Source organism: Lonchura striata, chromosome 2 (assembly GCF_050655825.1).
Source record: "Lonchura striata isolate lonStrDom1 chromosome 2, ASM5065582v1, whole genome shotgun sequence".
Taxonomy (NCBI): Eukaryota; Metazoa; Chordata; class Aves; order Passeriformes; family Estrildidae; genus Lonchura; species Lonchura striata.
The window spans coordinates 18,733,975-18,749,852 of record NC_140704.1 but is presented as its reverse complement, the minus strand read 5'-3'; the positions used below and the strand labels follow the sequence as shown (position 1 = coordinate 18,749,852).

The window sequence follows — 15,878 nt, the reverse complement described above, 5'->3', positions numbered from 1 at the left end:
TGGTATCCTGACAAAAATGCTAATTGTGAGGAAATTCATGCAGGGATAATCCTTTAAACATGATAGCTGGAGGACAGGTTTAGCTAAGTCTTATTGCATCTCATTTGAGCTCACTGAGGGTTCCTTTGTATGTTCTTGAAGAGGAGGGATAAAAGCTAAATCCTTGGGAAATGACCAGATGTGCCTATACCAGTAGACTTATGTCTGTAGTAGCTCCAGAGGTCATGTTAAACAAATACAATTTAGAATTTAAAAAAAAAAAAAAAAAGGCTATCCTTGTGGCTTTACAGTCACACTCTGGTACTGGTTGGGAAATCCAAGTTCTGAAACTGAATGGGAGTTTGAGAAAACCGTGCTAGGTCAGTGGGGAAGGTGATGCCCTCGTTCGGGAAACGCGGGGGGTAAGTGCGGTGCTCACAGAGTGCTCCCTGCTGGGGGATGCCGAGATCGCCACTCGCTGCTCCCGCCAAGGTGCGCCGGGACAGCTTCCCCTCCGAGGACTTCTGGGGTTTTCATTGTTCCTATTAATTTATGATTCACCGGACAAGTCATTAAATCAGAAAAACTCCCTTTTCATGAACTAGGTGGTTTCTCTATAAACATTGTTGGTTGCCTGTGCAGTTAGTTTAATATGAGCATATTCTTGTCAATCTTGTCTGTTTTATAAGGTTTGCAATTCCTAATACTGCAGGTGAACTATGCAGTTAACCTGTGCTACTAAAATACTTCTAGATTCATATTCTGATCTGGGGCTAAGTTTTCACATACTGCTGTTTGCTTAAAACGTGTGCTGGCCCTATGGATGCTGCTCTGTCAGTATTTAAGCTAGGATGTAGAGGTATTCCAAAATTACTACCACAACACATTGTAAACGTTTTTCTGCAATTTAAGCTACTCATAATTAATCTCAAATATTTCCACTAAAATTCAGACATTTGAAATAATTTTATATTTTCACATACATGCTAGTCTTAATGTAATGCAGGATTTAAAGCTGAACGAAGGTGTTACTTGTGGCTGTGGAATGTAATGTGCGCATTTTTGTCTTAGTTTTAGGAATGCTTAAATCATTGCACCAGCTTCAAGTTGAAAATAGGCGGTTGGAAGAACAGATAAAGAATCTGACCGCAAAGAAGGAGCGACTGCAGCTTCTCAATGCACAGCTTTCGGTGCCCTTTCCAACAATAACTTCGAACCCCAGCCCTTCTCATCAAGTACATGCCTTTCCAGTACAAGCACGTAAGTAGAGGGGATTATTAAAGTGTCAAAGTAATTTGAACATGTATTTATATGAAATATCTATTTCATCCACGCATGCCATTGATGGGAGATGAATATAAATGTAGGATGAATACAGACCAAGTATTTGCTGACGTGTTAAATGTTTAAACATCTATTAGTTTATTTTTCTGAACTATTACTACTTGTTTCAGTGCAGTTTCTCTTTTACTTTAGTTTGGAGCACATCTGTTTGAATCTATTGATTCACCAATTACTTAGTTAATATTCTACTGTTCAGCAACTTCTGCTATTCAGCAATGATTTTAAAGTTGACTTTACATTTTCTATGTTTAGCTTTGTCATAATTTTGAAATAATTATTCTGAATCTTTTTACATGTTCCAGAAGTTTAACCACTGTGTGTTTTTTGAAATAATTACTTTAGCACCTAGCACTGATTCCTTGAACAGCAGTAAAAGCCCTCATCTGGGAAACAGTTTTTTACCGGACAATTCTCTTCCTGTATTAAATCAGGTAATTTTTACGTCATTCTTCTAAACCTAAACTTGTTACAAGTTAACTCATCCCAGTCCTTGCATTGTGCTGCTAGGTGAAATTTTATGCAGCTGAGTGGGCTTTGTTGTTTGTTTTGACACCAGGAGATAACCTCCAGCGGACAAAGCACCAGCAGTTCATCAGCGCTTTCCACTCCACCACCTGCTGGGCAGAGTCCGGCCCAGCAAGGCTCGGGAGTCCCCGGAGTTCAGCAGGTCAATGGTGTGACAGTGGGGGCACTGGCTAGTGGTATGCAGACTGTAACCTCCACCATTCCTGCAGTGCCGGCTGTGGGTGGAATAATTGGAGCACTGCCAGCCAGCCAGCTGGCAATCAATGGAATTGTAGGGGCTTTAAATGGGGTAATTCAGACCCCAGCAACAATATCACAGAACCCTTCTCTCACTCATGCAACCGTGCCACCCAGTGCAACACATCCTCTGCCAACCACGCTAAATAACAGGTAAGAATTCGTTGGTTTTATGTTTTTCTTCATAGTGCCTGCTGTTCTCTGGGTTAGCTGGGTATTTTTGTCTTACTCCAGATATATTGTTTATTCCTTCAGCTATAATTGTCAAAGTCACTTCTGCTCCTGGCCTGTGATTGAAAGTGAGGAGGCATTTAATGTAAGCTCAAATAGTCAAGTTAAAGAAAAGATGTTTACTCTAGAACTTTTGGAAATCCTAGTGAATTCCCGTTTTTTAATCAAGTCACATTCCCAAACAAATGTAATTATGTAAATGTGCCTGAGCTCCTTCTTTTCGTTCAGAAAACAATATTCTTTGTCCTGCCAGTTTTTCTTTCAGGATTAAAGGAGCACTGGAAAAACTACCATTTGTTGCAGTACGAAGAGGGGAGGGAGAGAAGGGTAATATGGTCATGTAATTCAAAATGTAATAGGCATAACTAACCAGAGTTGTAATGCAGTTGCTTGGTTTTCAGTTGCCTGCACTGACTCCAAACCCAACAAAATTAGCTTTTGAAGCAATGTTCTTATAAAAAGATTAATTTGTGAGTATTCCTAACAGCCTTTCACCAAAGCCAGGTACCCTCAGTAGCATAAACTGCTGCTGCTTGAGCTGCAAAGCAAATGGGTAACAAAAGGAGACAGCTGCTTTCTGGGAGGAGGAATGGACTTCTTGGTCTGGAAGTATTTTGGGATAGAGCAGAGACTGGGCCAGCTCTTTCTCCCTGCTTACCTTCCCCACACCCCTTGTCCTGTCCTTCCCTTAGGAAGGGGAACTGTAGTTCTATGGAGAAAGAAGTGCCTGTAAATAGGGAGTGGATTACTTGTCTTTAAGTAGAGTTTATTTTTGGAGATTATGGTGGATTATCCATCAAAAAAAAAAAGACATACGAGATTGTAAATGATGCAAGGGATCCCTAATTTCCTAGCTTCTTTGTCTAGTTTCGTTGCTTCCTGTTGGTTTGGCAGCTCCTGAATATTTGTGTACTGTATCATTGTGTGGTATTGCTTCAGTAGGCTCATAAAATCTGATACTTTCAGGTGTATCCTGTTGTTTGCATGTGTCCTTACATTTTTCCTGAGGAGCCTGTATTTTTCATAGTTTGTATCCTTTGTGAACATGAAGTTTCATAGGATAAACAAGACACATTCTGTTCCTGAAAAGTTTTTGTCTTTCTTGAGGATCAGAGGTTTGTGAAAACCACAAAAATTTTGCATTCTCTCCCCAAAAGTGTGAGAAAGAGTGAGAAATACTAGACAAGATCAATCATATTAACCAGTTGCGTGCTGCTTCCACTTTCAGGTACTGCCAGAATATATCAGTTATGCTAAATATCAGTCATGCCACTGTTTTCTCAAATGATTTTGTTTATACAAAGATGATTTGTTTCTCTTTGTATTGCAAAAGTTCTTTTGTTTCTTTTTTAATATCCATTTTAAGTGCTGAAACTCTTCATTGTGTAGCCCAGTAGTAGAATGTTCAAATTCATGCAAAATGAAAACATCCTGTTTTTAAGCTTTCATTCTAACCTTTAACAGAGTCCGGAATACTCCCTATTTTCTGCTACAACAAGCTTATGCTGTGCAAGTCTGTCAGCACTTCCAGTTGTCTGTTTCTATTATGGCATGATCTCTTTCTGCACTGCTTCCTCAAACTAATTTAAAATTAATGTGTATATTAAATTTAAAAGTGCATTTTCCACACAATTCTCTGCTTTATTTGAGCTTACCCACAGTATTTCCCAGGCCCTCTTCCTTCTGAGGTGTTTCACAATTAACCTCATTTTCTGTGACTTTTCAGTATTTCTGGTTGTTTAAAAGTTCAGTAATGTTAGTGCTAATATGATTCTGGTAATGACATGTGCATTCCTCATTGGGCCATTACAAATGCTTTAGTGAAATATATGAAAAAATGTTTTGTTATGGGAACTAAGTTGCAAAGAGGCTGTGGGATGATTTTGAAGGAAGGAAAAAAAAATAGACAAAAAAAATACTTTCCGCTGGTTGAAATTTTTGGTTCTGGAACACCATGGGACACCTGCCAGGCTGGAGTTTGGTGCTGCTTCAGTGACACTTGGTTGACTATTTATTTAAGGTTAGATTTCCCAGGGTACCCCTGCTCTTTGCATTGCCCTGGTGGGAAGGTTGTATGGTACCAAGCACAGGCAGACTCAAAGGTTTGGTGCTGTGGTGATGTGAGCTCTCTGACCCCGGTTAGATTGTGTGCTGCCCTCAAGGTTGGAGGTGGTTTAAACCACCTTTGGCAACATGTTGGAAAGCTACATGAGAATTCAGCCCTGCTTTCTAACTTCAGGGTATTGTCCTGTAAAAGACTTGCCAGATGTTCCTGAAGTTCCTTGTTTCAGTAACATCCCAAGCTTCGGAATCTGTTCCAACAGTTTAATGTGAAAAATAGGGAAAGTGTTCACCAATACACAACAAATCTGTATGCATGTTGTCCTTACATGAACTCTCTGTGGCACACAAGGTGAGAAAACACTGATTTGCACACTGTTGGAGAGAGTTTTAAGTTGTAGGTAAAAGAGCCCCCATTCATTTGGCAGAGAAAAATATTTGATCCTTTTCTGGGAAAAAAGACAGCTTAGTACAGATTGCCAGCAAGTGGGAGATTAAGTGATTCGAGGAAAGAGATAAGATTGTTTCTTTATGTTCTCGTAGCCAGAGAAGAGTGTAAGATGGAGAGTTTCAGACTGATCATGTATCTTTTAATGAGAAGCTGGAAAGGATTAAATTTACATTCTGGGCTGATCTGGTTTAAAGAAAGCTCTGTGGTGAAATCCAGTGAACTGTCTCTTTGGGAAGCTTGGGAGCCACAGCATTTTGTCCTCTGCAGTTCAGTTTTGTTTCTAGACACTGAGATCTCAGCTGCTGACTGAGGGTATTTTCTTTCAAGTGCCAATGCAGAGCAAGAGAGGCAGGCAGAGCGATTAAAGAGAAGGGAGAACAACAGCAGAAAAAAGAAGTGCAAAGGTAAAACATGATCTGGGAAAAAGAAAGAATGGGATAAAAGAATGAACAAAAACAGAGAAGATTCATTCCAGTATAGAAGAATACAGAAAAAGTGAGGTAAAAAGAAAAGAAGGAAATAATAATAATATTAGTGAGAATACTGTAGGAAAGAAGTGTGAAAGGCTTTACCTAAATCCAGGTAGAAGCATTCTCAGCCTTTCCCTCACCTGCCAAACAGGTCACAGGAGATTGGGTCAGTCAAGCAGGACCTGCCTTTCATAAACCTGTGCTGGCTGGGCCTGATCCCCTGCTTGTCCTGTACGTGCCGTGGGATGGCACTCAGAGGATCTGCTCCATGACCTTCCTTGGCACCAAGCCAGACTGACAAGGCCTGATGCCGAGATCCTCCTTCCAGTCCTTCTTCTAGACAGGCATCACATTTGCTATCTTGTAGTCAGCTGGGATCTTGAGATGCCAGTCTGCAAGGGCTGCTAGAAAATGGTTGAACATGTCTCTGTGTGCACTTCCATCAGCTCCCTCATAGCTTTGGGTGGATTCCATCCAATCCCATAAGCTTCCAATTGACACAGGTTTCCCTTTCCCCATAGGAAATTGTTAGAGCAGAGGTGTGTCAGGTAGTGCTGAGATCTTGCAACAAAGTATGAGACAAAGTTTATACATGGCTTGCCTTATTCCAGTAGGAAAGAATGGTGATGCTTTGAGTACTTTCATATTGGCTAGTTCATACAAAGTCAAATTACAGCAGAGTTGGGCTACAGTTTGGTGGCTGCTTTAAAAATGCAAGATAAATATGTGCAGAGGAGCTACATGATTGTAGGCTAATGATGTAGATTTGTGACTGATATAGCTGAATAATTCCTTACTACCAATCCCAAGAAGCAATCCTGTCATCCTGTGAACATCTTCTTACTAGAGGTTCTGCATCACACAGCAGCCTCATCGACATTAATAAAGAATCTGTCTGTGTTTTCTGTATTGGTTAAAATTTCAGCTCAATTCCCACAGGTTCCAGCCCATTGTGCAAGAGGGGAGGGGACAGAAGTTGTACAGCTGAAAGGGAAATACTTAATTTTTCAACAGCAGGATAAACCTATCATGAAACAACAACTTAATATTTTAATAGGTGTTTAAAACTAGTAAAAGCTAAGACTGTACTGAAAGAGGAAATCCAGCTGTCTTCCTGGTCTTCTATTCCCAACACACCCTTGTTCATGCTGTTGGTCTTGCAGTAGACTGGTATATCTGAAGAAACCCTTTATTTACAGCCTAGTTGTCAGCTGGATCTGTTCCCTGCCCAGTTTCCTAAATATTTGCAGACACTTTGATGTAGGTATGTCAACAGAGACTAGGAGTGAAGTAGTTGGCAAAAGCAGAGGCAGCTTCATTCCATGGCAGCATCCCTTGGTCCCTTGCAAGGCTGAAGGTGTTTGCTGAATTACAGACAAGGGGCAATAAGAGTGCTTTGAATGACACTAAAGATGGGAATTAAAAGGAAACCAAGGTAAAGTAAATGCTTGGTAACTAGGTGTTAAAGTTTATTAAGAGCTGACTTGTAATATAAAATCTGGCCTTTCTGTAGAAACTATTTGAAAAGTACTTTAGAATTGGTAATTATTATCTGAGTTTCAAATAACATTCATGGAGTAGACATATTACAGGCAAGTTGTTGCTGTTGCTCAGCATAAATGAGACTTGGGGATGGTGTCAAAAATTGCAAGTGGACAGTTGGACAATATTCGCAGTATGAAATCAAATGCTAAATAGGGTGTGTCTGTTTGCATACATCTTTTCTTCAATGGAAAGCTGAAGTAAGAAGTTCTCATACTTCCATATAAACCACAGTATTACCCTGTCAAACCCTACAGTGCCTCGGGACTAGGATTGCTTTCTGACCAACAAAGACAACTGTTACTCCATCAACGGCACCAGCAATTTCAGCAATTCCTAAGTACCCAGCAACTCACATCAGTAAGTTTTTCAGTTAATTATGATTTATTCCTCTGTTGTATTCTAGGGCATAGATAAACTCCTCAGCTTGATAGAAATAGTAGTAAATGCATTCTACTTGATATTAAAGACTTTGATAATATTTTAGTCTTTCAGTTGCTTCAACCTTTTTGGATGATAGTCATGTAAAATGTTATGGTATTACTGAGCTGTGTGTTTGGCTAGAACAATAATTCCCTGGTGCCTTGAGTTCCATTTTGTCCTGTGTGGACATAGAGGTTTGTCTCTCTCAGCACCAGCTGTGGGCAGCAGAGCTTGGGAACATATTTGGATTCAAACAGTATTGTGACCTGTCTTTGATTCCACTGGAACACTAGCAAAAGACTTTTGGATATCATCTCATGAGCTGTCTTTGCTCTACTTGCAGCATTCATATAGGGCATTAGGTAACTGATTTAACTATTTTTATTGTTAATTGTATAGTTTTAGTACAGTCTTCTCAGGTATGTTTGTTCTGGCAGAGGCCTGATGAAGCCAGCAGGCTTAGCTGAACTTCTGTTTAGCTATTGATTTCAGGAAGTCTGACAGGAACTTTCATTCCCACAGTCTCATGGAACTTCATTAGTGTAACCTAAACTAGCTGTGATTAGTTTAAGGGTTGCACTGACTGAAGATCTGGATAAGCAGGAACCCAGGGAGGAGCTGTTTTTCAGGAACTAATTATTGATTTTTTTTTTCTTCCTCCTCCCTCTCCCCATATTACTCAAGGAACAGCGTCAGGCCCTTTTGTATCAATTAGTACAGCAACAACATCACCATCACCAACACCATCAGTCTGAAGTACAGCAGTTGCAGATTACTGGAGGAGCACAGATACCCATAAACAACTTACTTTCAGGCACACAGGCCTCACCACTTAATGTAGCTGGTACCAACCCATTCCTTACAATTCATGGAGATAATGCAGCTCAGAAGGTGACAGTAAGTATACTTCTCAGCTCACTTTCCATGCAGTACCTCCAGGAGGTAACTAAAAGATAAGAAACAGGTTATGTGCCTGTATTCACAAATCAAAGATGGTGGATTTTTTGTCTTTCTATATTTTATTTTTCTTGAGCCTTGGACTGCACTTAAATGAGACTCAAAACTCTGTCAACTTGTAGTCACACCAGCATGTCTGCTGCACATCCGTGCTTCCCTGGATCAGGACACCAATCCAGTGACCCATGCCTTCCTCTTGTAATTACAACTGCAGCCCCAGTCCTCCTTACTCTACTTCTTCCCCGGTATTGTGTCTGCTGTTTTGTGGACTATTCCTTTTACCACCTTATTGGTGAGTTTGCCTTGGCCAGGCCTCAGGCCCTCTGGAGCTGTGGGGTTTAGCTGATGACTTGAGAGGTGAGGAGCCCATTGCTGGGAAGGTGGAATCTGTCTTAGGAGAATGTGCTATGTGCATCTTGGTGCTGGCCTGGGAAAATGAGGCTGAGAGGCTTTTCTGCTTCATAGAGTAATAAAACCTTTCCTGGATAGAAAAGAAACAAGACACATTTTTCTGGCAAAGATGTTCAATTATCTTCAGTATTTGCCCATAATCTCCATCCCCAAGACAAGAATTCTTTCTTCAAGAAATCAGAGAACAGGCTTTATTCTTTTAGGGTCCTACAGTTAATAGGATAAAGGAAGGAGCATATGAAACTTGGAAAAATAAAGGATGAATAGAGCAGGAAGACAAAGTTTCAGCATTCCTTGGAGAAGACAGCAAGTGGTAGTGGTAAAGAAGAAAGAGCAGCTTGTCTGCAAGAGCAGGTGGGGAGAGTTCGGGCTAAATATGAGTCCCCTGTCTGCTCCCAGATCCTCCAGCTACTTTGGGAGCACTGTGGTGGAGGACTTTTGCTGGACTTCCTTGTAGCTCGGGCTACTTCCAGGTAGTACACACTTCAAGACACAAACCACATAAATGATGAGTTTTCAAGATGATTTTTTGTGGAAATAGCTCCCTTCCATTCAAAATTGTGAGCACTTATTTTTGTTCAGCTTTGGGGTTTGGGCAGTTGTGCCATTGCGGGTTGAGCAGTCACTGACTGTCACAGCAAACATGCTGGCACAGGGCTTGCCTCCTGCCCTTGCCTTCATTCAGAAATGTTCAGTTTGTTCTCATATGTTTAAAACTGATCTCCCCTCATTTTCCAGAAATTAGTAGTGGATGGAATTGAGACCCTGTATTTCATGTACATCCATGCAAAATACTCTGTGATCTCATTTTGTTTTTAAATGGCCATTATTAGGTCTGTGCAGTGCAGTGTATTTTTACAAATATGCCATTACAGTTTTTATGTTAACCATTAGCTATAAGTAATTCCAAGAAATCTCAGAACATCTTTTAAACAAAAACCCTTACCAAAAATTTCTTTTGAAATTGATTTTATATTTTTTAAGGCTAGAATTGAGACAATTTGCAAAGATTGTTGAAGTGTTTTTAACAAATTCTCTATTTGCCTGTGTTCAACTGTTTTAATCTCATTTGCAGTTGAAACAGGTTTTCAGACATTTCTGAATGCTCAGTGAATGAAATGAGATTTTTGCTCAGTCCTGTTCATTTCTTGCAGGAAATGTCTTTGTAGTAATATATGAAAGAAAGAATTGTGATGGGACAGATTGGAAATTGTATTTGTTCTGGTGGAGAAGTGTAGCTTTCAGCCCTCTCCAGTGGGAAAATGTAGCAGAGGTCACCTGGTGATTCTCTTGACCACTCTGTAGTTTCAGAGAGACCCACAGCCAGGAACAGCCACTCTTGTTGGAAAGTAGGAGAGTTGGTGTTTTCTAATGCTGCCTGTCACGACCTTAGCATTAGTTGCTTCAGTACAGGGCTGCTCCTTTAATTAATTCTTTCCTTTCCCACTTTTAATTTTACAGTACATGGTTATTTTTTTACAATGCAGAAGTTACTGTTTAGATGGCTCTAGTCATCTTTATGAATTGAATTTTACTTAGCTCTGTATGTTATAATCTGATTTTTAGAAGTATTTTCTCTTACACAGAGGCTCAATGATAAAACTGGACCAGTTGCGTCAGAGAAGAGTTGACATTTGAATGACACTTGAGTCCTGCACGTCCTGCTGTTCTAGCACTTCATGTGGCTGCAAACCCCGGGTTCCCTTTCTGCAGATTGAAAAAGAGCAACAAGGAACTCTTACTGCACAGCAAGAGGTTAATAATTGTCATAAGGATATTTTTGGTAGGCTTTCAATTGCTTTCTTGTTGCACTAAAATTTATATACTTTTTAATGTCTCAGACTGTGAAGTAGATAAAATTCTGTAAATCATAATTATTTTGTCAATATGATGGTACTAAGTACAAATTCAACCATGGAAGAACATACACATTACTCTTCAGTCCTAATCTCACATATTTAAAGGCTATAAACTGTTTGCAGTGATGCATTGCTTTGGTTTCAGAGCAGTAGTTTTAACAGCCCAACCCCAGCCCATCTGAACTGCTGCTGCAGTTAGAACAGATCCATTTAGACTGAGCTTGTAATGGCAGCTGGGACTTGCTGTTCATAGTTTCTTTTTTTACACACCTGTTTTGGAACCTGACTCATAAGGGAATTGACTTCTGAACTTTTTATTCCTTTAAATTCCTGTTGTTGTACAGTTGGAGTTTTTCTTGAATAAGAATTATGGTATGGAATCCAAAGTTTGTTAATTTTGGTGTAGGTTTTAGAGTTTTGAGGTTTTTAAAGGAACCAGTTTGGTTCCAGAGACAAAGTTTTCTTACCAGATGAGAAGGCCACACTGGAAGAAGTTTGTGTAGTGTTTGGCCTAAACCAAGTGCCTGTTGCTACCTCCATTTTGTTGACGTGGCTGCAAACAGCTGATCATGCACTAGATGTGTCCTTGTTAGCAGCGGGAATACTCTGTCTTGCACCAGCAGCCTTGTTCTGCCTTTCCTAGAGGTGTTTATACCACTGTAGAGAGCTCAGGCAGATTGTTACCTGGGTCACTTTTCACTAATAAATTACCAAAAAAGTGAGTTACCATTTCCCACTAAAATTTCCCAGTGGGTGAAACGGGTGAACTTGTGTTACAACACTTCCGGCAGTTGCTGATCTCGTGGTGAGTCTATGCAGGGTGGAGAAGGACAGTTTAAATGGGGGTAATGACCACTAATCAAGAGTGAGGTGGGAATTATTAGCAGAAAAGACCCAGCTGTAATTAGACCTCCACTGTGTACTTATTTGGAAGAACATGTTAATTCTGCAATATGTTTCTTAGTTAAACATTGCACAGTTCTTACCTCATTTCTGTAAATAAGGTTTTGTGAATCTGTTTTGTATTGTGAAGAATTCATAAGAAAACATTGATATTTTGATTTGTAATATTTCTAATTAGTAGATTTAATTGAAAAAGTAAAAAATAATTTATTTTTATATGTTCTGGGGAATTTTTAAAAAATGTCACAAATCACTTTTGTAGATACTTTACAAAAGTAAACCAGTGGTTTATTTTACTTACTCACCCCACTGGTGGATATTCTGTAACAATTTGTACAAAAGGTAAGATGGAAACGTGCTGTTATTTTGACTAGATGTAAAATTCCAAGTGTATTAAAAGATATGTACAAAGCTTTTGTTAATAAACTTTAATAATGTCTATCATTGTATATGACTTGTGTGAATGTGAGTCTTGTGGAAAAAAGGAATATTTCTGTTAACATCACATGAGAGGAAGGGTTTGATTTGCACATGGCCACTAAATTTTATTACAACAAATTTCCAAAACTGTTTTTCATATAAATTTTTGCTTTCAAGTGTCAGTGATGTAGCTAAAAAACTGTCCAGGGGTATTTCTGCTAACTGGACAGAAATGCCTGTTGCAGCCCTGGGTCTGATGTTGGATTTTGCTTTCACACCCTTCAAAGAGGAATGACTGGAATCACAGGAGCAGTGGCTGTTGGCCCACAGCTCTGGTTTGTTCTGGTGTAACTTGGTGAGAGCTCAGTGGGGAGGGGAGGGTTCCTTATCTGCACTGTGCTTGGGTGAAGGGAGGAGGCTCAGGTTGTTGCTGTAACCTTTGAACTGTACTTTCTATAAAACCAGCATAGTGCTTTTTTCCATGAATTTTGTTCACTATGGGAAGGTTGGTAAATAGCTAAACTCCTGGTTTTTTATTTCCCAGGAAGCAAAGAGAATGTGACCCTTCCTGTACAGTCAGTTGAAGATAAAATGTGAGGGGTTGTGCTTGTCAGGGGGTGACAGACAAAAGATACGTTTTGGCTTCCTCAGTTTTTAGCCCTTCTCTAGTCAGGGGCAGCCTGAGGCTCAGGGCAGCTTCTGGGACAAGCAGTAGGAAGATGGTGTTGCTGCTGCCTGTGCCATTTGACTGTTGTTCCATTTGCTCAAAGCCCATGTGTTGAATACTTTTATTTTCCAATGGGGACAGCTGGAGTCCTCAAAGAAGATTGGTAAACAAACAAACTCGGAACTAACAGTAAGGCAACGTGAAACGTCACGTGGCACAGCAAAGAAAAACCTCCTGACATTTTGGGGGTGGTTGATGAATGTTTTATGCTTTGAAGTGAAGAGGTCTGGGAGACTTCAGCATTTCTACTGATTAAACCTGTACAAGGGCCAGAGCTGGTCAATGCTTGTAAGGGAGACTACAGAGCACTACAGAAGGCCGGGCCCCAGAGTTACACTTGGTAGTGCCAGACCTGGAGAGGAGGGGGAAGAAAAGCCCAATCTGCCCCTGCTCCCAGCACAAGGCCTCTAGGGAATCCTGAGTGCCACTTCTCCTGGAGCTGGTTTATTTGTGGACCTAAACCAGAGCCAAAAACGCTTAGGCAATGTAAGTCAGCTTGCTCCAATTGGAGCATACCATGATCAGGAATCAGTAAAATTGCTAAGTCCCACCTTTCCTTGTGTATTTCTCCTATTAGAGGCATGACCTAAACTCTGATACCAGTCTCCTGCCAAGAGAAGTGTGAAAGGGGCAAAGTTAGAAATACTTGTGAAATTGTCAAAAAGAGATTGGTGTCAGAAGTCCAGGATAGCAATGGGTGGTTTACAGCACCACAGTCCTGGTGCGCCAACAGCAACAGCAAGGAAATAATGAAAAGGACAATTCTGACATCCAAACAAAAATTCAATTCACCAGCCCTTCAAAGAAAGAAACCACATCAAAGCCAAGTTCACATGAGGGCCAGATGCAGTCAAAACCAAAACTTGTTTCAGTGATTTTTCAGGTCCTGACATGAAAGATGATGGCCTGTGGCTGACTTGGCACCAGTTCAGTAAAGTTCACAGTGCTGTCCCTGTGGAATGCCTTGGATAACAGAGCAGCCCAGGCCCCTCCACAGGTCCCTGGCAGCGAAGCTGCTGAGCTCTCCAAGTGTGTTGGGAACTGTTCTAGGCTCAGTGTCATGAAAGCAAGCACAGACTAAAGGTGCTGCATTCAGAAGATTTTTTACCAAAAGCCCACTTTACTCACAAAAATGACAACAAACCTTATGGCTTACAGAAGCCAACTCATTCTGGACAGCCTACATCTGAAATCCTGCTTTTATCAACTTTACCCATTCAAACTGTGTTAGCAGACAATTCATTCAGCAGTAGAACTGCTGTGACATTTAAACTGACCAGTTTCCTGATGCCTGTTTTTCATAAGCTACACTAAAATCTCACTGTTGGGTTTGCCTAAAGGAGAACTCTTCACTGTTCCTGTTGTCTTCAGGTCCCATCATCTCACAAAGAGGTCACATTGCAAAATCTTTCCTGAAACATCTTCAATCTTTTTTTTTTTAATTAGTTCAAATACTGAGAACTATTAAAGTTGAGATTAATATAGTCCAAACATCTACATTTACAAAAGGACACTGCAGAAGAGCATTACTGGACTTTCCTCTAGAACTAAACAGCCTAAATGAGAGCACTTCACAGCATCTCAGTCATATTCTGCATACTTGTGTATGGTTGTCAGGGCCCTCTAGCTTGGCATTGGACTTTATCCTCAGCATGGTAAGGAAATATTGTCCTACCTGTCTCATCTGCCCAAACAACTCCTTTCCACAGTGTTCTGCCCATGCCACCAGCAGAGATTAAAAAGGACATTGAAAGTGGGTTCAAATCAGACACATTCAGGTGCAAATCAGAGTGTAGTCTGTGCTGTAGGTTCTATCTCTAGGATTGAACACAAAGTTACAATGGAAAAGCACTGCTGAGCTACAGCTCAAAACTGCCCAGGAAAGAAAATGTATTTTGCTAGCAGGCAAATACTAACATTACTTAAAGGAAATCTGCTAGATTCTGTACTAGAACAAAAGTTGGAAGAAGTTCCTTAAATCCCAAGTCTGGAGTGACGTTGGTTTGCAGGGCTGCTAGTGGGTAACAGACCCATGAGAAAACAAAGCCTGGGTACAGTCTTCCACTTCTCTGGGGAGCATCATGTCTGACCTCAGTCACCACAGACTAAAGACATTGATAAACGGGCTGTGTCATCATCCACAAAACACCTGGCAACCCAGCGAGGACCCTGAGAGGCTCTGAAGGTCTTGGACTCTTACCAGGCCTCCTTCCTCCCTACTGCCAAACACTAAAGCTAAAGCTAGAGGTGGGCCAGCTCCTTTGGCCCTTGATGAACTGAACATGAACATTCACTGGATGCACCCTGGACCAAGCCTTCACTACCCTGCTCCATGAGGGATGGCTCCCAGATGGGGATCTGAGCATCTGGTTGCAGAGCACAGATCCACTGCTGTAGGGCACTGGTGCACATTCCCCATCCCAGAGCTTCATCCAAAGACCCAGCAGTGCTATGCAAAACCTTCCCAGTTCTTCATGCTGAGACAGTTGGGCCTGTCACCGATCCCCGGTGCAGCACCACTGTGCAAGAGGCCAGTGCATTTCTCTTACACAGCCAGCCTGCCTCTGCTTTCAGGAAGGCTCAGTCTTCAAGCACTAAGGATGCAATCCATCAATTCCTTTCTATCCAGGCATAAGCAACACCTGTGACTAGACAGACATCCACCTCTTCAGGTATTCAACCCAACAAGTGTGACAGCATGGCATGTTCAACCTTTGCCCATCCTTAAATATCTTCCTTCAGGTAAACTGGATTTGTCAGGAGCATTGTTTTAAGTTTCTCAGTGTGAATGGTCTTACAAACAAACAAACAAGAATTCTTACCAGTCAGCAGTGCTTGTCCTTCCACCTTGGACCCCGGTGCAGAAAGGCTGTGGTGGAGGGAAGCCGAAGGTGCTGGGAGGCAGCGTGTGACTATTGCCATGCACTGCTGGGGACGTGGGCAGTCTTGAGCAGTGCTCACCTCCAGCAACAGAGGTGTCAAGAGGCCTCCCAAGTCCTTGTTACAGCTGCCACTGGATTTTTTTGCCCTGACACCTAACTAAGCTATTTCTCACTCCAAACTGAACCCATTGTTACTCTTCACAGCCACAGCAGATATGTAACAGTTCCATGTGGATCACATCAGGGAAACAGATCACGCAACTGCAAAGCTCTCTTTTACGTACCTGGAAGATTTTTCTCTCCCTCTAGTCTAGACCAAATACCAACAGTACCTTCCTAGCAAATCAAGCAATGCAAACACTGGATCATTCTCTCTGCTCTCTTCTGGGTGCTCTACATCTCAAAGTGTGATACAATGAACCAGGAACACCATCCCAGGCAAAGTCTTATAAATCC

General features: G+C 41.2%; 1 protein-coding gene across 20 annotated transcripts in view; it reads left to right on the top strand.

Annotated features, from left to right (window-relative positions):
* MLLT10 (MLLT10 histone lysine methyltransferase DOT1L cofactor) overlaps positions 1-11,842 on the top strand; it is a 133,612-nt gene extending 121,770 nt beyond the window's left edge. For 11 of the 20 annotated variants that reach the window (XM_085565581.1, XM_031503815.3, XM_085565593.1 and 8 more), the window contains 6 exons: positions 1,051-1,239; positions 1,666-1,754; positions 1,880-2,238; positions 7,098-7,200; positions 7,948-8,160; positions 10,201-11,842. In XM_085565581.1, the coding sequence (XP_085421707.1) occupies positions 1,051-1,239; positions 1,666-1,754; positions 1,880-2,238; positions 7,098-7,200; positions 7,948-8,160; positions 10,201-10,269 (1,022 nt within the window). In that variant the 3' untranslated portion in view covers positions 10,270-11,842. Of the gene's footprint in view, positions 1-1,050; positions 1,240-1,665; positions 1,755-1,879; positions 2,239-7,097; positions 7,201-7,947; positions 8,513-10,200 lie in introns of all 20 variants that reach the window. The other 9 variants (XM_085565559.1, XM_085565485.1, XM_021530377.4 and 6 more) reach the window with 3 other exon arrangements.
* The last annotated feature ends 4,036 nt before the right edge of the window (positions 11,843-15,878 follow it).